The 24,685-nt window shown below is 37.0% G+C and overlaps 1 protein-coding gene across 1 annotated transcript in view; it reads left to right on the top strand.

Moving 5' to 3' along the window:
* Positions 1-24,685, top strand: part of VPS13B (vacuolar protein sorting 13 homolog B (yeast)) — a 542,268-nt gene that overhangs the window by 440,951 nt on the left and 76,632 nt on the right. Inside the window, exons 24-25 of the mRNA XM_011966737.1 lie at positions 522-871; positions 6,148-6,309. Of these exons, the coding sequence (XP_011822127.1) occupies positions 522-871; positions 6,148-6,309 (512 nt within the window). The remainder of the gene's footprint in view (positions 1-521; positions 872-6,147; positions 6,310-24,685) is intronic.

Raw genomic sequence — 24,685 nt, 5'->3', positions numbered from 1 at the left:
TACTCTAGTCTGGACAACAGGGCGAGACTCCATCTCAAAAAAAAAAAAAAAAAAAAAAAAAAAAAAAAAAAAAAAAAAAAAAAAAAAACAGCTGCTGTTAAGCATCTTGCCGTTTCAGCAAAAATGGAGTTTAACCTGCTTTCTCTAACTCTCTTTGAGTCATATTTTTGTTTTGGTTTTTGAGATTCAATTGGTAGATACAGAGCAGTTCTATAAAATTCTCTTTAGATGGATACCTGCTTTTCAGTTTATTTATTTGCTTCTGTGATCAATTTTTTGTGAAAGTAACTTTTGGACAATATATATTTAAGAGGCCTACTTGAACAAAACAGTTTTGTTTTCAGATATCAAATGGGAATCCAAAGATTATAATATCTTCAAGAAATAATTTGAATTTATTAAACACCAAAAACTAATTTCAATAATCAAAAAGTGAATAGTTTGAATGTCATTTCACCCTTTATTTTCACAAAGTATTGGCTCATCTTAATTGCTGTCTTTCTTGTTTGTTTTCTCAACAGCTGCACCACAGTACCTACAGCCATTTGTTTCTGATAGAAATATGCCATCTGAACTAGAATACATGATTGTTTCCTTCAGAGAACCACATATGTATCTTCGACAGTGGAATAATGGTTCTATCTGTCAGGAGATCCAGTTCTCAGCTCAAGCAGACTGTAAACTTCTAGAGTGCAGAAATGTCACTATGCAAAGTGTGGTGAAACCCTTCAGCATCTTCGGGCAGATGGCAGTTTCCAGCGATGTAGTAGAAAAGCTGTTTGACTGCACCGTGATAGTTGATTCTGTATTTGTAAACGTTGGACAGCATGTAGTCCATTCTCTAAACACTGCAATACAAGCTTGGCAACAGGTATGCACATTCCATAACAGTTTACAGTTTAGTCACATATGATATTTTATTAGGTTCTGTATGCTATCACTTCTGATAATAAGTTAAACACAAACAAAAATGTGAGAGAATGAAGAATTTGATGGGCACCATTGTACTTGAGGCCTTCTCTGTTTTGGCAAAGTGATACATGTTATTTTTGAAACACTGGAGAATATGGGTTCTCTACACATGCATTGGAGATCATGCCCACATTTTTGTGACTAATGTACCACATCTGTGTGGAAAGTAACATATTCCCAGAAATTTTTTCCAAGTATTGTGGCTTTAGTTTGCCAAAGCTTCAACTTAGCTATGTATCAAATTGTCTAAGTGTCCATTGCAGAAATAAAGAACCTATGTGACCCTTTCTGATGATAAGCATTCCATCTTTTCAAACCAACAAACAAACAAAAAGCAGTGAGATGAAATATGTGAGTACAATACAGTCTTAGTTTTTTCCTCTACTCTCATTCTGACTTTTTGATTCACTAAAAAGTACTGGATAATGGATTTTTTAAATCAGTTAGAGAGCCTTGATTATTTTAATAATTGTTTAACTTTTATTTCTTATCAGAAATAAACCAAACCAAAAAAAGGGATGAAGTATAAGTCTATGATAAGTGGCATATTTAAAATGGGAAACCTGTCCATGTCTGCTAGCACCAAAGTAACTTCACAGAATATTTGGATGATAATAAGTTCAGCGATTTAAGAACAAATCACTTCTGTTTCCCTTACTGATTTTAGTGTTATATCGTATTTCCATCAAGTTTGTGTTGCTATTTAAGCTGAGACTTTTCCCCACATTTTGTATATGTTACACACATTTGTGTGAAGCTGGCTCCCCAAGAGAAACGGTTCTTCATCCCCCACTGACCTCCTTTTGGGATGGAGCAGTTAAAGGGAAGAGAAGCTTTTGTTCTTTAACTTAAGAATTTGTATGGGAATAAATGGTTTTCTTTATATGCATGAAGACCTATACAAGACCAGGGAATTAATTACCTAACATGGCACTACAATAGCAAAGGGAAAGAAGATAACACATCTGTTTTATATTTTAAAAATCTTTTTTAAGGGCATTCCATGGTTTTCTTGTTGCAAAGGACATGCGTAAAATAAGAGCTAGTGTGATCTAAATCTTTGCAGCTGGTTCAAATAGCCATGTGAAAAAAACCTCTATGGATCCAATTTCTGTTTTTTGGTCATATTTTTAACAATGCATTTAATAAAAAACAAACCTAGAAAATATAAAAGAATCATTGATAGAACATTTAAACCCAGGATATTTTTGTCTTGGTATCAGAGCCATTATAAGGGGACTCATGTGTAGCAACTACTGCAAATGGCCTTCAGAAATACCAGTTTCCTCCCAGGGTAAAAATACTCTCTTAGACACAGCTATACATATAAATAAAATATGGTGCATAAATATTTAAATGTTTTAAACCACATCAGAGTGTGAATGACTGACTGGCTAACATAGTGCCTTGAAGGAATATTCTGAGTTTTTTTAAATGGAATTGTATATTTGATTAAGTAGAGCCATATGTCACGTAGCATATTGCTGACAGGTACATTCTATGAATAGTTGGTTCTGATTTATACAGGGATTTGGCAACGTTAACATGAGCCACAAGAGGATATACTTCTGTAATTGTTGCTGTAATTTTCTTGTTTCCTCTCATGTCAAGGGTACTTGCCACCAAGTTTTAATGTGGTAGGCACCTAACCCTGTGTATTCTAAAGTAAATATGAACGTGCACTGCTTTGAAATTATAGGACATTTGACATTGAAATGGGCTTACAAAGGGTTATTAAGTTCATTGTTTCTAAGATGTTCTGAATGTGGTTTATCCCCTTTCAAAAGGGAAGTTTAGTTTCCCAAACTTGAATTTTATTGCATGTATACTGCTCACATACAGTATAATTGCTGCCAGTGAAAAATATGAATTTAATAAGCAAGCAAAGTGATTTTAGTTCTCCACATACTTTTTATTGGATTCATATTGGAGACAAGTCATTTTTCCCCAGTGTGGATGGACCAGACAGTTGAAGCATGAAACAATTTGGCCTTCCACTTTTAGGTCATGAGTTCAAGATTAACAGAAGCCTTCATCAGTGTCTGATTTCTCTGGCTATAGATTTTCTTTTCTCTTTTATAAATGATGACTGTTTTGTGAAAACAGATTAAGGATCCAAAATGCCACTTGCAATCTGTTTTATATTTCTATGTCACTTTCCCAGATTTGGACAAAATAGTATTAAAAGGGTTTTTTTCTTAAGGTTACACTTATATGTCTTCTCTTACACCAAAATGGTATCTCTGTTTAATTGCAAATGCTTGTTTGACACTCCATGAAACTTAAATGTGGATAAGCCATCTTTTAATTACAATTCCAAGTGAGCATTCTGAGGCTCAACATCTATGATGTGACGTCAAATACATATGAACTTTTTAATATTATAACAGAATTTAAAACATTCCAAGAAATGCTTAAACTTATTACAGTTATAATGAACTCTACAGATGAAGGAGCAGTAGAGAAATAGTTCCCTGAGGACTTTGAGTATTCTTTAGAAAAATGTAAACAACCCCCTTGTGTTCTTTAATTTACATTTTTTCCTAAAACCCTCATCATTTATTAAAGGTCAGTTTTTAGAGATGAAGAAAGTAATATGATTTTTTTTCGACTCAAGCCCTATCTGGTAACTTAACCTCTGTGTTACCAGCAGATTGATCCCAATTCATTATGAAAACTGAATTTTAATCTCAGGATGTGTAACTAAGTGGGAGACTGGAATCATATTCCTTTCTTCATGTCTGTACTCGCACTGAAAGGAAAGAAAAATGTTTACAAGTAGAGCAGTTCATGTTGATTATATAATGCTCAATGGAAAAATCTCATCAAAACTAATTACATACTATGATTCCAGTTTGATTAAAGGTTTGTAGATAAATATATAAAAAAGGATTGGATAGGACAGACTAGAATAGTAACAGGCAGGACATTCAGAAGGGAAAAATTACTTGAAGAAAATTCACCAAAATGTTAATAGTAGTTATTGCTGAGTTTAAAATTAAAGATTTTTAAAAATCCATACTTTCTGTATTTCCTAATTTTCCCTCCCCTTATTCTCCCCTCCCCTTCTTCTCCCCTTTATTTTCTAACTTTGTACAGTGAATATATAATTATAGTTTTACAAATTACATCTACTAAAGTTTTTGTTTATTTCCTAAGTATTTATCGGCCAGGCATTATGCTGGATACCAGAGATAAAACTGTAAAGAATACAGACGTGGTTGCTGCCCTTCTGCAGCATAAAGTCTAATTATGGAGACAATATTGAACCCATAATGGTACAAATTAACAAGTGCTCTGAAGGTGAAATATAGAATCTTATATAAGCATAAAATAGGAGAACCTAACTTGACCCGGGAGGATCGCAGAAGGCTGCTCTTAAAACCAGCCTTAAAACAGGAATCTGAAAGTTGAATAGAAACAAGTTGGTCAAACAAGAAATGGAGAAAAAGATGTCTAAGCAGAGGGAGGCTCTGAGGCAGGAAGTAGTTTGATGTGTTGGATGAGTTGGAAGGAGGTCAGCATAGTGCTGGAGCAGCTGGAAAAGGCTGGTGGAGCTGGAGTGTCCTGGACAAATGCCCTCAGCAAATGGAGAGTAGCTCAAGATGCAGTTGGAGGCATGGGCAGGGGCTGGGTAAAACAATTCATCTAAAACTCAACAGCAGGCAAGTTTTGAAATCGTTGCTACCATTAAAAGCCAGAGTAGAGAGTATTATGGTAGATGACCGATGCTTGTTGTTATGAGTACTTTGGTCTCACTTAGCCAGAAACTCTTTTGGTGGTTAGTGTGACTGTGAAGCAAGGTTCAGTTCAATGGGAACAGATGGATGATGCGAGAGGGCTTAGAAGTCCTCAAGGACCTCTGGAAAAATGAGGTATGTCAGGGCCACTTCACCACCTGCAGCATGGAGCCTGCCCACCTACTTCAAGGGCATTTTGGATGACTAGGAGTAGACTCCGTTTCCCAAGATGAGTCTGTACCCTGATGGGTATAAGTCTGGTCATGGCCCAGGCTGGATTCCAGGTACATTCATCTGTAGTCTCCTTGGCCTCATGCCTCCTCTGTACTTGAATCACAATGCTTCTGAGTTGTATCTCTGTTTACTCCCCTGCTTCTCAGTAAAGTGGCAAATGATGGAGTGTGGCATTTTGACATTATTTAGATCCATACGGGAAACAGAGGCCAACTGGAGAAACATGTTATCTCCCATTATCTGCAAATGAATTAGCCACTTATGGTTTTTTTCTTATATTCTCAAGTTAATCATTTATTTAGCGTTCTTTTAAGTTTACCAAAAGTGTGTTTATTGCTTTTAAGCCATAGTCTAACTAGAGTGATAAAAGAGTAAGCACAGAAATACTTCATTACTTTGCCAGTGTTTTAATGTAGCAACAACCAGTGGAGGCACCATTAAATGAGAAAGGAGTTATCAGCACAGGAACATATTATTAATTTGCTGCGCTTTAGCTGACTAATGAAGGATTTTAGCTGATTGATGACTATTAGCTGAAACAGATACCGAAAAGTGTTTCAACTCACAGTATTTCTCATGAAAACTGCAACTTGGCTTACAGTGACTCTGGAGTTGATCTGTTTTGTATGTTCAGCCTCTTAACAATAGAGGGAAAGTTATGGTTTTATTTACATCTCTCCCTGAGCAGATTTACACACACACACATATCCACCCTCCCCCTTAAGGGATCTGGGGATGTTTTACCTAAATGATTCTTACTTTCTGTAGGGTACAAACTGTGGCTTTGGTAATTGGTCTTGATTGTTGAGTTTAGAAGCCGGGAACATGGTAATTCTAGCCTCCAGTACTCTGTTCAAAAACATGCACTACCCAGTACAGCACTCTTTGTAGCATGTTAATTCACTTTAAGAAATGTTAAAAGTTTGAAGGATCTCATTGTTCTTTTACTCTTCAGTGTGTATGATTTATTTTGAGGGAGTATAAATCAAAACACATTCTTGAAACATTTAAAATCTCTTAAAGGTATTTTGTGTGTGTGTGTGTGCTTGTCCTGGCAGTATAGAATACTTTGTATACCAGAGCTAATGACAACAGATCTTTTAGGGTTTCTGTGTTGTAACAATCGCCACTGGGCAGACAGCTGCCAAACATCTTGCAATTAATCTGATCCATGTTGGCTTTCGTATCCTTTTTCTTTCAGAACAAATGCCCTGAGGTAGAGGAGTTGGTCTTCAGCCATTTTGTGATCTGTAATGACACACAGGAGACACTGCGGTTTGGCCAGGTGGATACTGATGAAAATATTCTGCTGGCGAGTCTCCACAGTCACCAGTACAGCTGGCGCTCTCACAAATCCCCACAGGTATTTGAGAAACACCCTTACAAACAGCCATTGTTAAGGTTGGGGATTCATTTCTTCTGCACTTGTGTGCTTGTCCAGTTATTTTCCTTTTTAAGTCTCCGAAGGAACCACACAGCGTAGCTACATCTGACGGAAACTCAAGAGTGTTTAGAGATGGGAGCACACGCTTCTCTTGGAATGGAGTGTTTTCCTGTTTAGCCCGGGTGCTTAGGGGGCAGCAGGGTGTGGTGATGAAGAGGCTGACTCGAGAGCCAGGTTTGGATCCTAGCTGTGTATAACTTTGCTCTACTTTCTGTTCTTCAGTTTTCTCATATGTATAATGGGGATAAAAGTAGTACCTATTTCAAAGGGTTATAAGGACTAAGTGAATTCATACATATAAGGCATTAATATGTAAGCATTATGTGTTGGGTATTATTATTCATTTGTTTCTTCAGATTTTTTTCTGTGTGTGTCCTTGGTAGCAGGCACATGCTAGGCACTGGGAATTCAAAAAAAGGTAAGTCACAGGCCTTGCCCTCTGAGGACAGCTCACAATCTGTGATACAATGACAATGAAAAACTACATCCAAGGCAGCACTGAGAAAAGACACACCAGAGGATGTCTGTTTTCCAAGTAGTGTAATTTCATTTTCCTGTCCCTTTAGATGGGAATAATTAGAGATATGTGCCCTGTAGCGATAATAGGAAGATGAATTAAATACAAAGATGTAGTCTTAAGTGAGCAAAATAAATCCTAGGAAGTACTCTCAAGAATAATGTATTTGTTAAACTGGATAATAAGGAAACTACTGCCTGCTTGTGATTAAAAGAAAGTCATTAGATTAGAGAACAAGTTTTCCCATCTGGTCTCTAGACCAGCATCAGACTACATTATACCCTTGGGCTCCAAATGAGGGTAGCTAGATGCTGATTTCTTACTTGTTTTTTCATCAGATTGCCACACTATTGGTATACAATTTGGAAAAGTAGATATAATGCAGTATTTCTTATTTTGTTCACATTAATCTGACAGGACACTGAAATACATGACTTTTTTTCATAAAAATTTTCTCACATGATATGGTATTACACTCATATTTTTAGGGTAAATCACATACCCTTGTTTTCTAATTTTCCTCTTGAGAAATGTCCATGTTAGAAGTATTTAAGTTGTTTCTCACTTGTAACATAAAGGATGCTTTATTTGTTTTAAATTCATCTATTTTTTATTTTTTGCCTTTGGATTACAAAAGTGAGAGCATACAGGTATACAGACAAAACCAAACAAAAACACCTATAATTCCAACCACCTAGAGAGAACTCATATTAACACTTGCTGTATAACCTGTTAGATCTTCTAAGTTTCCATTGCCATTGCATTCCCAGCAGTGAATTGTGAGGGACAGGAAAGAAGCCTCTGAGAAGCTACAGTAACATGTAATTGTACACTGTACTTGTAGCCACTTTACTGATGCACACACAGCAAGCGCCAGGCCTTAGCCGGTAGAAAGCAAAGCAGAGGAAGCTTAACTCTCCACAGTCATTTGAAGATGCATAGCTTGCATATCCCTCAGAGATCCTCAGGATTCCCTGGACACTGGAGCCAGGATGGGAAGGTGATCATAAGAGAACAACTGGCTCAGGAGTGTGGGGAGCAGTAGTGTTCATGTTACGGACATATAGTTTCTGGGTGGAGAGGAGGTCAGCAGGAAAGAATGAATAAACAACCACTGTCACCAGCACACTTTTCATTTTCATACTTGTTTGCACTATTTCAAAGGCCTTTTTGTATTTATTACAAGTTTTATTTTCACAGCATTCCTGTGTAGTATTATTTGTTATGCGTATTTTATAGATAAGGAGACAAATAGAAATGTTAAGTTAGGTAGTGGTAGAGTTAGGACTAAACTCCTTATCTTTTAATTATCAATACAGTGTCACTTCGACTTTGTCTCACTCCCCTAGGTTTTGGCAGCATGATTTGTCTGTTAGAATAGCCAGGCTGTGAAGTTTGAAAAGAAGGGCTGAGAAATCACTGGAATAGTAGGCCACAACTAAAGCTAAACTAATAGGGGATTCTTAGTCCAAGTATGAACTTTGCAAAGTCTTAACTGTGTTACCAAAAATAATAGGAGCTTTTTAATGACAAACTGTAAACATAAAACAGGTATCTAATAAACTTTGTTCTTTCTTTTAAATTTGTAACTGCATCTTGTGGATGCAACTTTTAAAATAAGCTGCAGTCATTATAATCTTAAGACTAAAACCTAGATGATATTTATAAAAAACAATGCCTTCTTACTATATTTCTATATGCTAATGTAAGTGTTTTAGGACCCTCTGAAGCCAGAAGCCTTAATGGGCCCAGGGGGTCTTCATGGAATTCCTTACATTCACAGTTGCAGATTCTGCTGTGTTCTAATGAGAGTCTATGTGAGGATCAGAAAAACTAACCACTCAGCTTCAAACTGCACCTGGAGCTTGTCATAGATGCACAATTGAGCAAAATATTCCTTTTTCCAGACTCCAAGTCATATCCTGCATCGCCCAGCAAGCTTCGTTTTAGGAACATTTGTGTCTGCATGTTTATGCTGCCTTGGGTGTTAGTCAATTCATAGTCTCAGGGAGGATTTCTAAAGTTCATGGAACTTAACTCCATTAAACAATGTAACTAACATTGCAGAGATCAACAAAGTGGCAGTGACACCTGGAAAGGTTTCAAAGAGGTCAAGATATCTTAAAACCACACAAGAGGTTGCTAACAACAGTTAAGTCCCAGTAGGATGAAAAGAAACACGGACACAACCAATTCTAGAAATCCAAAGCTGACAAACCTTTCAGAATTGAAAGTCATAAAATGCTCCTTATAGTTTCTAACACATACTCTGGGGCAGAATCACTTAACATTCTGGATATCTCACAACAATTTCTTGCCTAAACAAACAAAGGAAGAAGAAAACTATTTCCTAGGGAATAATTGAATATATTCAGCTGCACAGAATCATAGATGCCATCACAAAGGGCTCTTAAATATTCCAATTCAGTAGACTTTAGATCAGGTTGGATGAGAACAATAACCAGCAAGGGACTGCTCTTCAGAAAAGTATGTCACATTACGCTACATTGAATCTAGGGACTAGAGGTGTGAGTGTATAAATGTTTCCCCACAATATAGGCAGTATGTGCAGTTCATAGTCAAGGGAAGCTTTGTTTAATTTAGACAAACAAGCTATAGTGATATCAACTAGTAGGATCAACATAAAACCAACTAGTAGGATTTATGTAGAGGCTGTTTAACTTCCTTTTTTGGTTAATAGAGAGCACTGTTGGTTAAACTACTTGGAATAGTATTGCCTTTATCTTTTATGTAAGGATTTACACTTGCTTTTAACCTCAAACATGTACAATTTATGGATTATGCATTTTTTTCAGAATTGCAGAATTCTAGTTACCAATGACTTAATTGTGGTAATCAAACCATCAAGCAAGTGGAAATAGGCTCTAGACAGACCTATGGAAAATAATGTAACATTTATCCTAAATGAATATAACAGAAGTTTCATAAGCTCATGAAACAGTAAATATTTAAAACTGCAGGTCAGGAATAGTGGTTCATGCCTGTAATCCTAACACTTTGGGAGACTGAGGCAGGAGGATTACTTGAGGCCAGAACTTCTCAAGACCAGGCTGGGCAACATAACAAGACCCAATCTCTACAAAAAATTTAAAAATTATTGGGGTATGGTGGCACATATCTGTAGTCCTAACTACTTGGGAGGCTGAGGCAGGAAGGAGTATTACTTGAATCCAGGAGTTCAAGACCAGCCTAGGCAATATAATGAGACCCCATCTTAAATAACAAAGCAAAATGTAACAAGGTAAAATTAATTTCAATGAGCAGCAGAGCATCTTGGAAATATTCATTAAACAGAGTGACACATAGAGACAAAAATATAAATCCTATATTACTTTAAAGCAGAGGTGGCAAACTTTTCCTATAAAGGGCCAGATAGTAAATATTTTAAGCTTTCAGGATTTACAGTTTGTTGCAGCTACTCAACTCTGTGTAAAATCAGCCATAGGTGATATATAAATGAATGAGTGTGGCTATGTGCCAATGAAACTGTATTTATGGGCAATAACATTTAAATTTCATATAATTTTCAAACATCACAATTATTACTCTTTTGATTTTTTCCATCCATTTAAAAATGTAAAAACCATTCTCTGCTCATAGGCTATCCAAAAATAGGCTACATGCCAAATTTGACCTATAAGCCTAAGTTTGCCAACACTTGCTTTAAGATTTCTCAGTTGATCAAATTCAGTAGACTAAAGGTTTGATTTAAAATTGTTTTCACTCTGACCTCACTGGTATTCCTATCATTTGAAAGCTTGGTACAAAGTTCCAGAAACTGAGAAATGACAGATAATCGTTTAAATCTAACTTTTATGTAATTAACCTGTACTCACCAAATTACAGTAAAATATTTTTATTATACTCGTTCTGGTCCTAATCAGTGTATAACAGAAAGTTCTCCGGTTTTCTTTTTGTATGTAACAATATTTTAAAATGAGACCTGGTCATTTTTTCATTTGTCTAAAATGGAAAGCAACAGGTTTTGAGTATCTGTCTATCTTTTAGTAATTCCAGCCAGTTGTCAGTTTCATTAACGAGACTGTAATTCTTAGCTACTATGCTTTACAAATCCATTTGTATAATGCATGTATACATATATATTTAGAGAAAGAGCATATTTCTTGTTGCCACAGTAACCATTTAAAAACTTAAAAAGCAGACTTGGGGGACAAAGAAATACTCTGCGTTGCCAAAGCTGATAAATTTTTCAAGTGTTCTCCTATGTGTGCATGCGTGTTAAAGTTTGTTTAGAAAAGGCAAATGAATAGACACTATTACACACTGGAGTTGCTAATGGAATTGGTACTTAATTTCTAGAAAGCAGTTGGGTAAGAAACTTCAAAGCTATTAAAATTATCGTAGACTTTGACCCAGTAAGTCTCCCAATAGTAATCTACCCTCTGGAGAGAATGCAAATTAAAACAAAGATTTTTATACAAACAAAGTTTATCACAGTTTGTCACAAAATATTTAAAGCACCAAAATGTTCACTTTAAGGAGTTAAGTAAAATCCGGCATAAGACTATCTTATAGATATATTATGGGATCTTTATTTACATTTTTACATGGAATGGGGGAAGTGCTACCTATCATATCATATAAGTCACAAAAGCAGAATATAAAATTCTATATATACAATGTGATCATAACAACACACAAGTAAATGCATTAAAAATACTGGAAAAAGACATGTCAAAATGTTATCACTGGTTGCCTCTGAATGTTGAGTTAAGGTGATATATGTCTATTTTTGTAACATTTTTATGTACTTTTCAACTTCTTAATAAGGACAAAGAAATTACATTTGAGACATTAAGCACCACACACACCCAAAATTCACATACAGACTAAAAGGAACTCCAAATACTAACCCTTAGGAACACCGGCAAGTGTAATGATATATCAAGAGTGTTATCTTTATTACTTCTTATACAAACTATGGCAATAGTTTTTCTCAGTTGTTCTCTTAGTTAACAGTTTTGCCCTGTTTTAACTCTGACTTATCTTGCAGACTACAGCTGAAGTAATTTTCCTAAATACTTTGTTACACTTTCCTGTCCAGAAACCATCACAGGCTACACCATGATTTATTAAATAATATCCAAATTATCTGGCATCCAAGGCCTAACTCAGTCTTTTCACAGGCCCTCCTGTCGGCCATTATTTCTCTGTAGCTGTTTATTTAGTCTCCCTTATGTTCATTTTTTAATCAGTATATTTTTATGTATTACCTATTGTGTTTAAATATATACATTCTTCCAAAGAACTTACTATCTATTGAGGGACCCAGAAAAGTAAACAAAGTATTATAGACATGACAGTATCTATCAGTCTATCAGGATATCATTGCAGTAGTTCAAGACAGAGAGAAATGAGGGGTGACTAATGAAAACACTAGCCGTAGGGAAGAAATGCCAGGGAATCAGGAAGTAAAATCAATTGCATCTGGATATGAACAAAGTCTTAATGGGAACCCAAAGGAAATGTTTCCAAACCCTACATGAGGATGGGAATCTGGCAAGGCTTCCAGACAGAAGGGATATTTGTATTACACGTTAATGCCTTAGAGTTAGCTAGGCCAGTGAAGTGAGGGTGGAGGCAATATTCCAGCTAAAAGGACCAACATGTGTGAAAGCCACAGAGACACGAAACAATATGGCACAGAAGGGGAACTTCACTAATTTGGCTACAGTGTAGAGCACATGTGTGGAGCTGCAAGAGGGGGAAATAGGCTAAGGCCATGAGGGCTCTTGTATGCTGTGCTAAGTTTTAATGCTGTCTTCAGGCCATGATAGCACAAAGGTATGATAATCTACATACCCAGAGAGATCAAACTTAGCTTTCCACAGAAGCTGAGTTTGAACAGTAAGTATAGGTTGCCCCAGTGGACGATAGTGGAGGAAGTACACCAAGAAGCATCAGGGAGGTTATATAAACAGCAAGTTATGGTCAAGGGATTTCAGGTTTTGTGCAGTGTAACTCAATCATAAAAATTGCACAGGAAATATATGCTGGTCCACTGGCTCTTAGAGTGGTAGTGGTGGGGACCCCCTGATTGTAGGGATGGCCAACTTTCATGGTGTAAATACTCCAAAGCTTATTTCAAGCTACCAATGGTTTGACCACCAGTTTGCAAAATCTCTGAATACTTAATTGCTGGTTTTCACAAACAAGATATGAGCCAGCTCCAGCACACCACTGTCTGGCGGAGTTATGTTCTCAAGAGTCTGGGAATCCATTTCAAGATGATATACATCTATGTGATGGGCAGCTCTTGGCTACTGAACGGGTTTAAGTAGAGGAATGCCATGATCACAGATGTATTTCAGAAAAGTTCTAGTGTATTTGAGAAGAGAGTCTAGAGAAGATTGAGAATACAAGCAGAGACTACTATGGGTACTGCTGCATAGTCCAGGAGTGAGAGAGATTATAGTAACAGAGCTAAGACAAAGTAGAAGGCATTAAATGATATAAATGCCTAAGAAACTGATACTTCTGTGAATAACAGCCACACATTCTGAACAGAACTTAAAAAACAACAACAACAAAACAAACAACAACAACCAGAAAAACTGCCTGAAGGCTCTGGAGACTAAAACAAAGGCAGATTTTGGAGGGGAGTCAAAATTTTGAGCAAGTAATTTGCAGGATGACTTTCCCATTTTTTTGACTTTGCCTTGAGGCAACTGCAGTCACGGCAGAACAGGGGTGGCCTATCATCTTTCTGGCCCAGGGTACCAGGGGAAATAGCCAAGCATCCGAGGATGCTAGAGAGTGAAGAGAAAACCCTGGAGAGGAGAAAGCCATAAAATGGGAATATAACATTTTTAAATTTGGCCCAACTGTTCAGCTGACTGCTGAACCACACACATGCTTGGGGCAAACTGAATGCAGTTTGTACCCAAGGCTTAAAGAAATAAACTAACCTGAGCTGCTGCTCACCCAAGTATGAGAATTTCCAGTTTGAGTCTAAACAAGTTAGTTACCTGTTAACTACAAACATCAACACTCTTTGGAGCAGTCATAAGAGAATCCAGAGTCTCCACAACAAAACAGGTACAATGTCCATAATGTAACCCAAAATTACTTGACAGATAAGAGTCAGGAAAAAGAAATGTTACTCAGTTTCAAGGGAAAGACAATTAATAGATGTTAATCCAAAGATGACCCAGATGTTGGCATTATCAGACATGTACTCTAAAGTGTCTGTGTCAAAGGTGAAGGGATTTTACAGATGTAATTAAGGTCCTAAATTAGTTGATTTTTAGTTAATCAAGAGAAAAAATCTTTGGATGGGCCTAAGATAAAAACCCTAAAAGAGTGATTGGACCCTTTTGTAAGGAGAGAGAGGCATAGAGGCTCCTGCTGGCCTTGGGAAGCAAACTGTCATGTTATGATGGCCTATTAAGAGGGTTCTGGGGCAGGGAGCTGTGGGAAGCCTCCAGAACCAGCACGAGACAGTAAGAAGTTAAGGCCCTTGTCTTATAGCCACAAGAAAATAAATTCTGCCAACAACTTAAGCAAGCTTGAGTAGAGGCTTCCCAAGTCAAGCCTCCAGATCAGAATGCAGCCAACTGACAGCTTATTTGGAGTCTTATGAACCCTAAACAGATAACGCAGCTAGCTATACATGGACTCTTGACCAACAGTCACTGTGAGAGAGTAAATGTGTGTTGTTTTAAGCTGCTAAATTAGTACTAATTTGTTGCAGAGCAATAGAAACATAATACATGGGCCAAGCATGGTGGCTCACGCCTGTAATCCTAGCACTTTGGGAGGCCATGGCAGGTGGATCTCTTGAGTCCAAGTGTTAAAGAGCAGCCTGGGCAATGTGGTAAGATCCTGCCTCTACCAAAAAAAATTAGCCAGGCATGGTGGTGCACATCTATAGTCCCACCTACTAAGGAGGCTGAAGTGGGAGGATTGCTTGACCCTGGGAGGCGGAGTTGGCAGAGAGCTGAGATCACACCACTGCACTCCAGCCTGGGCAACAGAGCAAGCCCCTGCATGAAAAAAGTATATATGTGTGTATATATATATGTGTGTGTGTGTGTGTGTGTATATATGGAGACAGGGTCTTACCCTCTCCCCATATATATATATATAAAGTACATGATGGAAGAATAAAGTAAATTTGAAGATATCAGGAACATCATTATGAAACTACTGAAAACCAAAGATGAAAGAGGAAATTTTGAAAGCAGCCAGAGGAAAACACATTACCTACAACACATTAGGAGAACAACAATCAAATTACTATGGACTTCTCTTTAGATACCATGGAGGCTAGAAGACAGTGGAACAGCATCTTTAAATTGCTGAGAGAAGGTTTAACTTGATAGAGGTCTGTTTGGAAGAAATTTGGGAGGTTAAAATAACCAGGATTTGATTATTGATCATGGAAGAGAAGGGTCTGGTTTGACTCTGAGATTTCAGACTTAGGTGATGTGTTGCCAGTTTTGCTATTGGCCAAGACCAGGGAGCTGAGTAGGAAAATGTTTGAGAGACAGATAATGGGGCAGGGTGTAAGAGCACAACAGAGTAACCCTGAAAACCATTTTGGACACATTGAATTTTAGGCTGCTATAGAGGGCAGGAAGGATGGTATATTAGAAAAAGCACAAATTTGAAGCCATAAATACCTGAGTTTCACTCCTAAGGTTTGATAGCTGCATGAAGAATGGACAGTTTCTTAATTTCTTGGAGCTTCAACTTCCTCTTCTGCATAATTAAGTGACTATTGTAAATATTCCATGAAAAACATTCATAAAGCTCCTAGTAAAGGACTCAGCTTGGCTGGGTGCAGTGGTGGCTCACGCCTATAATCCCAAAACTTTGGGAGGCTAAGATAGGAAAGATAGCTTGAGGCCAGGTGTTTGAGGCTAGTCTGGGGCAACATAGCAAGACCCTGTCTATACAAAACATTTTTTAAAGTAGAAAGAACTTGGCTCTCTATAACCAAGGGTTCCTTTTTAGTCCTTTGCCCCTAACTAGACATCCAAATGGACATGTAAAGTAAGCAAATTCAATGTAAGAGGCTGGAGCTCAAAAGAATAGTGTGACCTGGAGATACAAATTTGGCCTGTTATTGGTGCCTAGCTAGAAGTGGGAACAAATAAGCATGCCCAAGGAGAGAGTCCTAAGAGAAGAACTATCTGTTGCTGCAGAACAATGTACAATGGTGATATAGGCATACGATAACTACAGTAGACATTTCCATGCATAAAATGAGAAAACAGAAGACACACAGGAGTTTCTGGTCCATAGAAATTCTTAAATTCAATCAGATAAATGTTGGAAGTTTCTTAATTAGTACTCAGTATTACTTCCGCTTGGAAGTAGCTCCCTGTTGCTCATGGCTTTGTGCACTTGGCTCCAGCCTCTGAGTCATGCATTCTTTTCCATGAAAAGTAGCTTTTGTTTGCACCTTGTAGTTTTCCCAGCCTGCTTTCTGCTGGTAGAATTTTGAAGGTTCAGAGTCGTCTTTTCATTTTGTACTATCCTTACCTCTTTCAGTCTAAGTTGGCAGTGTTTCTGCCAATATTATTCTTTAAACAACTTTGTGGGTCTCTTGTTATTCTTACTGAGGTTTACTATATTAGACAAAATTACCCCCATGTATCTTTTAGATAAGCCCTTCTCTACTTGAAGATTTTTCTGATATTACTGAGGGACATAACCCTTCAGTGTCTTAGAACTCCTTTTGTTTTTGACTAGTTCTCTGAGCTATCAATTTAGGTCTTTCTAAGGTCTTTCAAAAGATTTTACAGGCATATTATTTGCTTCATATTTAGACCTAGCTTTTCTGACCATGTCCTGGATTTGATCTTTGCTGGGAAGCCATTTCTTGATTTTAGCATCATTTGCATCTCATAAGGCTAGGAACTTTCAAAATAGCAAGTCCTGGCTCCTTTTTATGTGACAGTCCTTCCTTAAGCTTATATCTCCCCTTGTGGATTTTAATATTAGCAGCAGGTAGAAGCTAGGAGGCACTTCAACACTGCCTGGAAATCTACTTAGCTAGATCATGTAGTTTATTAGGCAAATTTTCTACTTTCCGTGTTACTGCAGGTGATAGTGTTGAAAAACTTTCTGCCACCACATAGCAAGGATCCCCTTTCCACCCATTTCCAATAACATTTTTCTCACTCTGTAGCTGGCAGTCTCCTCTAGGACCATCACGTTTCTATTAATAATCTCTCTGAAGTATGTAGACATTCACTAACGCTCTTTCCAAGTTCTTCCAGTTTTTACTCACTTTCCAGCTCCAAGCCTCCTCCACATTTTAGACTTCTGTTACAGTAGTATCCCATTTACAGATACTAAATCTCTATTAGTCACCTATTGCTATATAAAAAGTTACCCCAAAACTTGAGTATGTAAAGCAATAAGCACTTATTATCCCACAGTCTTGTTAGTCAAGAATCTGGGGCATGGTCTAACTGAGTGATTCCAGCTCAGTGTTTCTGATAAGGTTGTAATCAAGACAGCAGATGGAGCTGCACTCATCTGAAGGCTCATCTGATCTGGAAGATCCATCTCCAAAATACTTACCTCCATGACTCTCGGTAGGAGACCTCAGCACTTCACTACAGGGATCTCTCCAGAGAGTTACTTGAGTAGTCTCATGACATGGCAGCTGCTGTCTTCCAGATCAAGTGATCCAAGGCAGAAGCCACAATATCTTTTATGGCCTAGCCTCAGAAGTCATTCATTGTCTTATTTGTAATATCCTACACAGATCTGCCCTATTCAGTAGGGGACTACACAAAGGCACAGATAACGAGAGGCAAGGATTACTGGGGCTATCTTGGAGGTGAGCTTGCAAAAGGATCAGTAGCTGAATTTGGGAGTTGGGCTGTGAAATAAAATGTATTGAGAGGAAATAAGAGCTATGAGGAAAACCAAGATGTCACAGGAAAACCAGGACATAATGGTGTTTTAAAATCCAAAAAGGATATTTAGAGGAATAGAATTATCAGTGTTGTTAAATGTCCTAAGGGAACTGAGTGAGGTAAGAATTGAAAAAAAGAGACTATTGTATTTGGCAATTGGAACATCATTGATGGCTCAAGGAAGGCACTTTCAGTAGAGAGATAGGGATAAAAGCCAGATTACAGTGGGCTGAGAAGTGAATGGGAAGTGATGAAGTGGTGATGATGAGCATGAAGTTTTTGTTTGTTTGTTTTATTATTAATTATGTGTTAGCTACAGAAAGCCACAGAGTTAAGGAACAATTTTAAATGGAAGAAGAGTTAGGCACATTACTATAGGAGAAGAAAGAAATAAAGAAATTAATGACGCAGAAGAGAGAATCACTAATGGCATAAAATCTTAGAAGGGAAGAAAAGGAAAGAATTCAGATCACAAGTGGAAGGATTGATCTTGAAGGAAGAAGTTTATACCAAATATTTATTGCTGTTTAACAAACCATCCCAACACTTAGCGACTTAAAAACCATTTATTAGCTCGTAAGTCCGTTGGTCAGACATCTAGGTGAACTCAAGAGGTTCTTCTGTGGGTCTCACCTGGTCTCACTTAGGAGGCTGAAGTCAGCTGGAAATCAGTGAGGGCTGGGTGGTCTACAATGACCTCACCCACATATTTAGTGGTCAGCAGGCTGTTTGCCAGGTGTCTTGGTTCTCATCCACGTGATCTCACCAATAAGCTAGTCAAGCTTCTTCACCTGATAACACTGTCCCAGGAGAATGAGAGCAGAGACTCCAAGGCCTCTTGAACCTGGGCTCAATTCACACAGCCTCACTTCCACTACATTCTGTTTCACAGAGCAAGCCACAAGGTTAAGCCAGATCCAAACAGTAAGGAAGTAGATCTTGGTAAGAGTTGCTGCAGAGAATTTGTGGCCATTTGCAATGTACCACAATAGTCTCCTCCTATTCTTGAGATAGGAGGGAGAGAATGAAGATGGGCATGAATATGGTTGAGGTTGTATTGGATGTTTGCTGAGAATGAAAGGGAAGAAAAAGAGGACTTTAATAAGGTATTGTTTCCACAATATTTAATCCTGTATCTTGCTTATAATAGACAGGCGGGAAGTGTTCCTTTATTTTTGTTATGTTTTTGAGACAGAGTTTTGCTCTGTGGCCCAGGCTGGAGTGCAGTGGCACGTCCACAGCTCTCTACAGCCTCTGAGTCCTGGGCTCAAGCGATCCTCCTACCTCTGCTTCCAAAAGTGCTGGGATTACAGGAGTGAACCACCACACCCAGCCAATAAATGTTCATTGAATAAGTTTTGGGATTTCTCGAGAACATAGATTTAAAACCTTAATAAAATTATAAACACTATTATTTGCATAATGTTGGATACTTTTGTATATACTATTAATATACACACAAAGGAGGCACTGAGCTCAAAACACATGCCTCAATATACTGTCAATTCAGTTGGGCTCTTAAGAGTAGCTCCCGGTCGCACACCCCTCCCCTTTTTCCCATTCCTGCCCCTTTGGCCTCCTTATGGCCTCTAATGAAAAGTCATAAAATAGAAACATGCTACAGAAGAAGATTAGCAATATACTTCAAATTGGGCACAACTTTCATGTGTGTCTAACTCTTCACATTTTTGTTTAGCCTTTTGTGCTTATTCTATGAAAATTTTTATTGTTTACCATAAACTAAAAGTATATAGCTTAATCACTAAATATTATATATTTAAAGTAGATGTCATTACAAGTTAAATTTGCCACATAATGTCTTTCTCTAATTGTGGAAATAGTTTCCCAGAAATCTACAGTATCACCCTTATTGTTGTGTAGGGCACAGCTGTCTGCAACTAGCAGTTCCATTTGGGGAGGAAGGATTTTATGCCTTTGCTCCCCGAGTGGCAGTAACAAGCTTCTTTTTATTGTTGCTGACATTAAGATAGCTAAAATCAACAGTGAGGTAAACACTTCTTGGGACCATCTGGCAAGGATTTTAATCCAAAATATTCTGTAAACACTGACTCCATTTGAGTACCCAGGAACTACCGTCCAGCCACCATCAACTGCATTTTCATTTCAGTTTTAAGCAGTAATTGAAATAGCAAAAAAAAAAAAAAAAAAAAGTAGTCTGTAGACTCTGTCCCTTCACTTTTTTCTCTTAAAATATTTTTAGTTTCATCAGGGATTCCAGGAAACTTACATTCTCTGAGGGAGATTACAGTGCCTTTTGAAGTCACCAGTAGAAGTAAATGGGGTCCTAGCAGTTTTGTTCATTAAGTATTTAATGCATAGAGCATATTTGGAATTTTTTCATTTTCTGTTGGGAGATACATTCTACCTAAATCAGAGGCAGAAGTTTAGGGTTGAGTTTTCCTTTTCCTTTATATTTCAAAGTTTCTTTGTAAAACTAGTTTATAAAATGACCAATTTCAAGATTTTTAAAGTCTTTCACAAGAAATGGCAAAGATAGGATTGTGATAGGGTCCTTTATCCAGTCCCAGGGCTGATTTCTAGAGTTTTCTGCAAGCCTGCATGAAAGAGAATGGGGATATTTCAAGTGCGAAGCGCCCAGAGGAATGGCTGCTGGTGCTGCTAATGGTCTCTCTGTTCCTCCCCTGGCAATAAATCTCAGATATTGAAATATAGCTTTGGAGAAGAATATACTGAAGATTTCTTAAGCTTTTTACAAGACACTCAAAGCCTTTTCACAAGCCAGTGCTCTGCAAATGTAAATTCTTGATGTCTAAACATAAAGGTCCTTTACCAAGTTAATTTTAAATGTGAATTTTAATACAGAATACTTGGAGAAAGGGAATGCAGCTGGACTATTAAAGCATGGTATTTTGCCATTTTTAAGTAATGGGAAATACTGATTAAGAATGTTGTAAAGATTTCAGCATACATAATGTGATTGTCTTTAATCATAACTTGTTACCATGAGTCTGTGTAACAAAAGCATTAACTCAAAGACAATGGCATACCTATTATACTGTGGCACTTATTATTTCCGTGCTTTTAAATTATTTCCAGAATATTGAAGAGCTTATTATTTAAAGGTCAGAATAATGCCCAAGACATGGCCAAGCCCACTGAGTGTCAGATGCATGGAATGTTGGATGACTTCATAGTTATGAAATTATTTCATTTCTCATGATAATTCCTGACTTGCCAAGTTAGTGAATTTTAAGAACTCTGAGAGCAGATTTTAAGATAAATGTGAAATAATCCATACTTCTGGAGTCAGGGACTTCCCTTCAGGCATTAGTTCATATTTGACTTGCTTGACTTACACTTGGGGATAAAATGAGTTAGGACAAGGTCTTAGATACCACATTCCCTTACTGGGAAAGGAAACCAACTTGCACAACTTTGGCTGGCTCATATTTCTTGTTATACAGGCACTAAGAAGCAGCGGTTGCCATGAAATACTTTATTTAACCTTTACAAAAATGTTTTCTTAGTACGGCAAGGCAGCTTAGTTAAAATAAATAACTGTAAAAATTTTGGATTTCTCTTATATCCATCTATTGACTTCTTTTTTCTAATTAAAAACTAAAGATAATTACAGTTGTCCACATTGCCATGATGACTAAAAAATGAAGATTATGTAAAAATCGCTTGATCTTTTCTTAGGACATGTGCTGGCATGTCTTCTATTTTACATTAAACTAAATTTTACTGAGTAGTGAATGTTACATCTGAGAACAGTTTAAAAGAAAGCTTTTATTCAAACTTTAGGTAGGTTTCTCTATTGTTTGTATTTTGTCAAAATTGATTTGCAAACAAATAAAATCTGATAATTTGACTCACAGAGTATTTATCCAAATCTGAATGACTGACAGACAGCCTCTCCAATTTCTTATCTTGTTGCTCCCATTTCTCAGCTCACCTAAATTATTCATCATCATTTCCTTCTAACATACTCTTAACTCTTCCACTGAAGAATTGGGTCTAACCAAATGCATGGCGACCATTGACTATCATTCTGTTAAGAGTGTGTCTGCATAGCATCACAATCTCCTGGTTGTTGACATAACTTAAGCAATCAAAGTCTGTATTTATTTTACTTATTTTTAAAAAAGAAAATGTGAATTATTTCAGATTTTATAGACAGTCCATCCTCTTCTGTATATACATATATATCAAAGTTCTTTGAATCTGTGCTTTTCAACCCTTTGTGGTGGTACCAAGGGTAAACAGTCTTAAAGACTGTCACACAATTCTAGACGTAAGGCAGCTATTAATATCACAGCTTATGTTTTTTCAGTCACGTATCATTTAACTATAGGGAAGCCTTTAGAAGAATGAAAACAATAGATATGTAAAATGTTGAAATGACCTCTTTAAAACAAGCCTATTTATCATTTCATACTTTTTAACAGTATTTATATCTGATTTTGTGATTGAAATGTCCAAAAAAGTTATGCATAAAATTTAAAAATAAAATATTTTAATGCATGAAACATCTTTCTCATTAAATCTTTTTGCAAAAATGTTTATGCAGTATATTAGTTTTTCCTAAATTAGGTCACTTAGATTTAATTTTCTGTAGCCCAGAATACCCATTAAGCATCTCAGTGTTTTGTAGAAAATAATTTAAATGAAACGATGATACTATTCTCCCCACTTTTCTTTTATTAGGTTATTTTAAGTATGTAAATTTCAGCCAGAGATTGAACAGAGATTCATTCCTGAATAATAAAAATCCATAAATAAATTCTTGAATTTAGAGTTATGTTTCTAGTTATTTGTGAAAAATAATAAAAAGATTCTATGGCTTGATTATAGGTATGTTGAAACATCAAGCCTTAATGTTTGCTAGAAACGTGTGAAATCTGATACCCTGACTTACCCAGGGAAATTCAAATGACTATTACAAAGTATATGATGAAATGACACAATGCAGTGTTTTAAAGCTATGAAGAATATAGATATAGCATATGAATAGCATTATTTCAAACAGCCAAACAGTGACTTTCTTGTCAGTTACTTTGTTTCATTGTCTTTCATGCATCAATCCCTGATGTTTATTGATGATTGATGCTCTGAGAGGAAATAGTATTTACTGACCTAAGAGTTCACTTCCTCTTCACCCTGCCTTCCTGTATCTCTCTCTCATCCTCTGTCTCAAGATTTGACCTCCTAAAACAATGACTTTTTTATTCCAGAGTTACTCCTTCTTTCCAAAATCAGTATTCAGTGACTCCATTTGGGTTACAATCAAAACTATTAGAGGAAAGTAAGCTGACAAGTTGATAATAGAAAGTTAACTTTCTAAATTCTGTTAAAATAAATGACCAGGAGTTGTTTTCAAAAATAGTTTGAAGCCATAGCTTGCTGCATTTATGGCTTATCTTTGTTTCTAATATAATCAATATGTTTGTAGACACAAATTTTGTACAGAAATAACCACTCCATCCTTTGTTGTCACATGACAGGTTAGGTTGTCACCTACTTTTGTTTATCAGAAGTAACATTACTATCATCTTTTGTTCTATTTCAACGTGTCTTTCTTATTTTGGGGAGTAAGCAAAATACATTCTCTGGTCAAACTTTTAACTTCCCCAAGCAGAACCCTCAGAAGCCCTGTATTTTTCTTACTCTAACAACATTTTGCAGTGTAATTATTCTTATTGAATATCTGTTTATCCTACTATATTGTAAGCATTTTCAGCCCAAGTGAACTGTCTAGTTCTTTTCTATATCTACCATGTGTAGTACAGTTAGTTGGCTTATAGTAAACATTTAATAGCTGTAAATCCTTAAAAATACTCGCCAAATTGAGCCAGATACAGTGGCGCATGTCTGCAATCCCAGTACTTTGGGAGGCTAAGGTGGGCAGATTGCTTGAGCTCAGAAGTTCAAGAGCAGCCTGGGCAACATGGCCAAACACCAGCTCTACAAAAGATACAAAAATTAGTAGGGCATGGTGCGCCTGTAGTCCCAACTACTCAGAAGGCTGAGGTGGGAGGATCACTTGAGCCCATGAGGTTGAGACTACAGTGAGTCATGATTGTGCCACTGCACTCAAGTCTGGGCAATAAAGGGAGACCCAGTCTCAAATAAAAAAACAAGCTGTTGCCCTAGGGTAAAAAGTTCACATAATCGCATTAAATGGCTCCTAAGAATCATGCGAATATGTAACATAGCAATATAGCAAGTCGGACTCTGTACTAGGAATTATGGAGGCTACAGAGATGAACTGAAGATCATGTCACCCTCTTGGCAAAGTGCCAAGCGTGCAAGTTGGGAAAATTTGGCTCTGACTAGGAGGCTAAACTTGAACTTTTAAAATAGAAATGTACAATTTCTTTTTACCTAAAATGTGTCCTCTCTAGGCATACTATTAGACATTTTTTATTTTAATAACATTTTTGTCTGATTGCCAAATAAGACATAGTTGTAATATTAAATTTGGAAATTACCTGAGGAAGCACACAAAACACACATGGAAAAAAGGAAACTTAAAATGCATAATCCCATAACCCTGAACTAACCACTGTTAGCATTATGGCATATTTCTAGCCTTTTTCTTCCTTTGGAATAGGCATACATACTTTTTGGTTATTTGTTTTACAAAAATGGGGGTACTGCACATACCTTTTTGTAATGTGTGTTTTTCCATTAATCTGTTGTTAACTGATAGCATTAACATGTTTTCATGCTATGATTGTTTTTCAGCCACTTGAAAGTACTCTGCTGTTAGTATAGTTTTGAACAGAGGCTCTGAATAACTTCAGATCTTGTATCTTTCCCTTCCCAACACTCTGGCCCTGTGTACCTGAAGAAATCCCTCAGCCCCTGTGTACCT

This window comes from Mandrillus leucophaeus, unplaced genomic scaffold (genome assembly GCF_000951045.1).
Source record: "Mandrillus leucophaeus isolate KB7577 unplaced genomic scaffold, Mleu.le_1.0 Scaffold770, whole genome shotgun sequence".
Taxonomy (NCBI): Eukaryota; Metazoa; Chordata; class Mammalia; order Primates; family Cercopithecidae; genus Mandrillus; species Mandrillus leucophaeus.
Note: the sequence above shows the minus strand (reverse complement) of the source record. Positions and strands in the feature narration are given on the sequence as shown.